Source organism: Chenopodium album, chromosome 2 (assembly GCF_948465745.1).
Source record: "Chenopodium album chromosome 2, dcCheAlbu1.1, whole genome shotgun sequence".
NCBI classification, from domain to species: domain Eukaryota; kingdom Viridiplantae; phylum Streptophyta; class Magnoliopsida; order Caryophyllales; family Amaranthaceae; genus Chenopodium; species Chenopodium album.
The window spans coordinates 22,232,739-22,238,296 of NC_137835.1; the positions used below are offsets into that span (position 1 = coordinate 22,232,739).

General features: G+C 34.4%; 1 protein-coding gene and 1 pseudogene across 1 annotated transcript; both read right to left on the reverse strand.

Annotated features, from left to right (window-relative positions):
* Window positions 1-204: 204 nt before the first annotated feature.
* On the reverse strand, window positions 205-2,207 carry LOC145584400 (LOB domain-containing protein 20-like). Its single transcript, XM_081641250.1, has 2 exons — window positions 1,863-2,207; window positions 205-943 (listed from the first exon to the last, which is right to left on the reverse strand). Exons 1-2 carry the CDS (start codon window positions 2,205-2,207, stop codon window positions 545-547), a joined length of 744 nt encoding a protein of 247 aa, XP_081497376.1. The 3' UTR covers window positions 205-544.
* Window positions 2,208-3,857: 1,650 nt separating this feature from the next.
* The window catches only part of LOC145570539 (histone-lysine N-methyltransferase SUVR3 pseudogene), a 4,449-nt pseudogene continuing 2,748 nt past the window's right edge, over window positions 3,858-5,558 (reverse strand).

Below are 5,558 nucleotides of genomic sequence, written 5' to 3' on the forward strand. Positions count from 1 at the left end.
CAACTCAATAAATCAGAATAAGCCCTAAGTGTCATGAAATTACCGTACATGACACAAGACCTAATTTAGTTTATACTAACCGGTGGTCATGATTATAATATGTGAATGTATTGTGCAAAATTGTTATTGTCAACCAAATGAATATTTAACAATAATGTCTACCTAAGAAAAATAATAATGTAATTTGCCCTTTATTAATGAAGTTCTCATTGTAAAAAAAAATTAAAAAAAAAAAAAAGAGAGAGAGAGAGAAAAAAAAACTACAATAATGTCTACAATATTTTTCAGACATTATTTTTAAACATATATTTAGCTAAAAATCGTTTTTTAATAAATAAATTGTGCAAGCTAAAGAACAAACGTTGAAAGCATGACTTTGTTAATTCAAATCTCCTGTTTGCTCATTATATCATCCCTTGAAATAAAACTTAATTAAGTAAAGAGAACTAAAACATAAAACCAAAATAAAACAGAAATAAAATGTTCAATGATCAAAGATGGGACATAAAATGTCAGCTAATACTCCCAATCAGATGATGTTGAATCAATGGATGAGGTGGTTGGCGAAGGCAATATGGTTGCGGCTGATCTGTTCGTCGTCCTCATCATCATCCTGCGACGGCCTAGACAGTCGTAGAAGGTCAAGACTATGGGGAGACGGAGCAGTAGAAGCATCCGCAACAGCAGAAAAGTCATTATTATAAGTAGAAGAAACATAGCCAGTTGTAGTTGCACTAGTATTCATGTTAAGAAGGTTGTTTGAAGCAGACGAATTGTTTGAGTAGGCAGGCTGATGATGGACATGGTGGTTAAGAGGAAGATGCATTACTTCGTATCCATTGCCTAGTTGTTGTTGCGAGGTTTGAAGAGCGTTTGCCATCGCCAATCGGCTGTTGATTACTTGGCTCTGTACCATTGCTAACTCTGCTTGTAAGGTTGCTACCTGAAATTTTTAGCAATATATGAAATGAAAGTCGTGTTACATAAAGAGGATGCCCCAATTTCTCACGGTGAGAAACGAATTCGTTTCTCATGGTGGCATTTTTGTGAATAAATCAACAACTTTTTCAACTTTATTCAACTGTGGAGCCCATAATATTGAAAAAGTTGTTGATTTATTCACGAAAATGCCCCCATGAGAAACAAATTTCGTTTCTCATCATGAGAAACAGGGAATTTTCCTTACATAAATATATATCATTTTAACATCGAATCCAAATGCTACTTCCTACTTTTCATGCTCAATAATCTATACTCGTTCTTAATGGTTCACGCTTTTTTCCTAAGACCCCGTAACTTATTCAATAAATTAATATAGAGGAAAACATGTTCAATTATTGGACCAATCCAATTAGTAAACAAACTCTTTATTCTTGTGCTTGATCAGTTATATATAAATTAATTACTTACAAATTATTGATAGAAGACATCTACTTTTGAAACAGAAATGCATTAAATGGTACATTCTTACGTTATGTAACCTTGGGTTGCTTGCATGTATTATGCGTCACAAAATATACGAGGAAGAAAATGCAACTCTTTTCATGTATGATAATAATCATTTTCACATTAATTACTCTCTTCCGGACTCGAATATGAACATTGAACATGTCTATTATGCACAAATTTTATTTATAACCTTCTTATTCATGAATGCCTCTCGTAACAACAAGTGCTGAAATGAGTTGAAATGGTGTGTAGACACACATATGTAAGACATTATGCAACATCGATTTTATTATTTTTTTGACAAAGGGGAAAAAAGAAAGCTATCTCCCAACTGACTCGAGTCTATAAGTCATTAATTGTATGCAACATCGAATATATGCTAAGATATTAAGCATAAAGGAGTAGAGTTTCACCTGTTGCTGCAAGGCAAGGATAGTAGAGACGCAACCATAAACCGGGTCAGAAAGCCGAGCTTGAGCCTCATACGATATAGTAACAACAGCATCCTGCCTCCGATTCATAGGAATATGAAGCAACAACTTAGACACATTACTAGCACCAAACACCTTATGAACAGCAGCAAAACGCGCTGCACCTTGATCAGACCCGAAATGAGGTGCAAAAATACACCCATTAGTACACTTCCTCCTTAGGAACTTACAAGCACCACATGGAGCTAGTGGACCCTCTTGATCACTCGAGGCAGCGGCAGAGGCTCGCTTCCCGAGCTTGCGACGCCCATCATGGTGGTCTGGCATAGCGAAGAAAGAATGAAAAGAGCGGTGTGAGTAGAATGGCAGGGGATGAATTTGGTTATAAGGGGGATGGAAAGAGAGGTCCACGTTTGTTTCATGAATGGGTTTGGCGAGGTTAATATGATTATTATGAGATACTAATTAATTAAAAGTTGTAATTAAGGAAACAAAACGTTATTATTAAAAATGGTTGGTAAATTTTAAGGGGATTGAAAAGAGTGTTAGCAGCAGTGATTTTTTTGTGTGAAAAGAGTGGGGTTTTTCTTGTTTTTCAAAAGTTAGTTTTGGTGGGCATTAATGCTAATTAATTAGAGTTTGTTCTAAAAAATAATTAAATAATGAATTAATTAGAGTTGGTAAAGTGATTAAATGAGCTAATCTGTCCTGTTAAAGGAGACACAAGATTTGTGCTGCCCGTAGCGTGTGGAAGATGGTGGCAAGACTGGTAACTGATGAGGGTTATAGTCTTATAGAAACTATAATATATTAAGTAATGTATAATGTTTTTTCATGTGTATATTTATATAATATATGGTTTTGTCACAACCCTCTACGGCAAGTAGGTTTATATGCATCAATAATTAATATTAAATGTATTTGTTAATTTGTATTTGTTAACTAAGATAACAACTTAGGAGTTAGGAATATCATACTAATCCTAAAAAGTAAATGTAACAAATTGCAAAATATTGTTGTCATTTATATGATGTTAATAGGGTGATTCATGTGTCAAAAATCGAACTCCGAATGTAGGAAAATTAAAAATTTAAGACCGATTACCATACCGGTTATACTAGTACAGGAATCAATACGATTAAAAAAAAAAAAGTCTAAAATTCAAATGGGACTGGTTTAAAACTTTTTTTTATAATTTTTTTTTACAAAAACACATTTTAATTTTTTAAAATAACAATGTGAAATTATAAACATGTTTTGCATGTACATTCCTACTTTAATAGCTAGCTTAATACTTGTATAAATAATAGCTTATAATATAATTATCTTCATGATATATTCCCTCTGTTTCTAAAAGTATAACTAATTTATTGTAGACTCTTAATTCTTGGAAATTTTTTAAAAAAGTGAGTAGACTGAAACATAAAGGAGGAAAAAAAGAGAGTTGATGTAATAAAAACATGAATAAAGCACAAAATAAACGTATAAATAATGTGGGGGTAAGTACTAAGTAGAAGTAGAATACAGTACTAACGGGTACAGGTACCATACTCAATAACAAATTATCGCAACAAGTACCCGAACCGTTATGGTTATTGGATCGGGTACCCTAATTTTCGGAATGGTTACGGATCGATTTTTCGAGTAGTTATGCACAGCCCTATTGGGAAGTGATATTCAGGAACAAAATTAATGGATCGAGTCTAGGTTGATAAAAGAGTCACCCTATTACCATGTTAGCATATGAATAAACATCCATTTAAAATTGGCATCCCTATTAACAACTTATGTAGCTTGACTTTTAAGAGATTTTGGATTAGACCAATCGAAGGTCAAAAGTAACCGGTTATTTTCAATCGGATTAATAAAACAACTATTGTCAATTGTCATTGCATAAATTTCAAAACTCTGGACAGTTTCAGTAATTTGTAACAATATAGTGTTAAGGGTAACTTTGAAAACACCTACATGTTTTCATGGAAACAATATTTATATAACAGAATTTATGGTAGAATGCAGATACAAGAAGTAATATGTTTACCAATTTTATTGCCTTTCTGGAAAGTGGAAAGCATGAATATTCAGAACGGTAGCAATTGTCTGTCATGTGTCTTCGGAGGGCAAGATGCCGAAACAGCAAGAGCTACCACAAAAACAATGCAACCCTTCCGGTCTAAGCCTAACATCTCCATAGCTAAAGCTAAGTTCTTCCCCTGCCTGTATATCTCTGGAAGCAAAAAAGCAAACCCGGGGCAATAGAGCTCCTGAACTTCTAATCAATATTGTAGACAGATTGCCGCCATCACAAGAATGATTTATAAACCGTGCAACATTACCAATTCTTGTGGCGTCAATATTGATCCTGAAACATGCTTTTCTTGATGGAAGAAACTCCCGCACCACCAAAAGAGCAGATGAAAAACGGCCACCTTTTGCTAGTTCGTCATACACTTGTTGCCGTCTCTTTGCTTCTTTAGTTGTCAGTAGTTCACCTAATATAGAGTTCAAATCAACCATCAATTAAATTTCATAATACAATCAGGATGGAACCTTATTATGTTCATTCATACACCCAACCACAGTGTCAAGATCTATAGTATGACACACGCATCATAGAAGTTTCCATCGTATCACAAGTAATTACATAGATACATTAAGTGAGAAATTAAATCTTCCTAGGATGAAGAAAAATTTTGTGGTCCGCATCCCATCCCCCCCCCCCCCCCCCCCCCCTCCCAATTCAAAAATAGGCAAGGAAGATCGGTAGGAGAGACAATAGTATATCCGGGATGTTAAGAAAACAAAAACTTTATAGAAGAGCAACATAGCTCTTGTCTTGTAACACTCTAGTACTCTTGTCTAGCTTTTTGATGATTTAACTTCATTGGGAAGTGAACAACCCATCCGGGGAAAATACTGTTTATATTGCATAAAACTAGGTTCCATCAAGAATTCGAGAATAATGAGCCAACTATCTAAGAAGAGAACTTCAATGCAATTCATAAAGCAGAGGTTACCAAGATGGCTCATTAGAAAATGCAAATAATTTAGGCAACACTATGATATACTGCCTTATGTTTTGTTTTACTAAAACTCATTGCATTCACTTTCTCACTGGCCTCCAATTCCTTCATGTTGATTTCTACCATTCCCACAATAGCCAAATGAAGAGTAAAAGGAAAAAAAAAAAAAGTTCTAATATGAGAAAGATAAAAGGCAAAGGAAGTTATTTGGGGGTCCGAGAAACATAAATTTTAAGCAAAATCAGAACATAACACAGCCCAATGAGTAACTATTTATGGAAATATCCAGGATAATAATGTAATGAAACAGAATATTGCCTACCTGCCAACCCACGTAATCATAGTTTAAAACATGGTATGAATTCTATATATGCCATATTATCAACCTGCATCAGCTTTTCAATGGCCGCATTGACTGATATTAAATAAATAAAACAAGGGAACTAAAGGCTCAGTATTATTATCCTTATCTTCTCCTCAAACCATTCAAAAAACAGATAATCTGGCGATGATCACTTCAAAATCATTACAGCTGCCAAAAGTGATTTTGATCTATATTCATTCTCCCCAAAGCAGCAAGGGTGGTAAAGGCTGAGGCATACTACTAGGTAACAAAGCAGCCCAGACATTATGCCAAAGCACCAAGCTGCCTAAA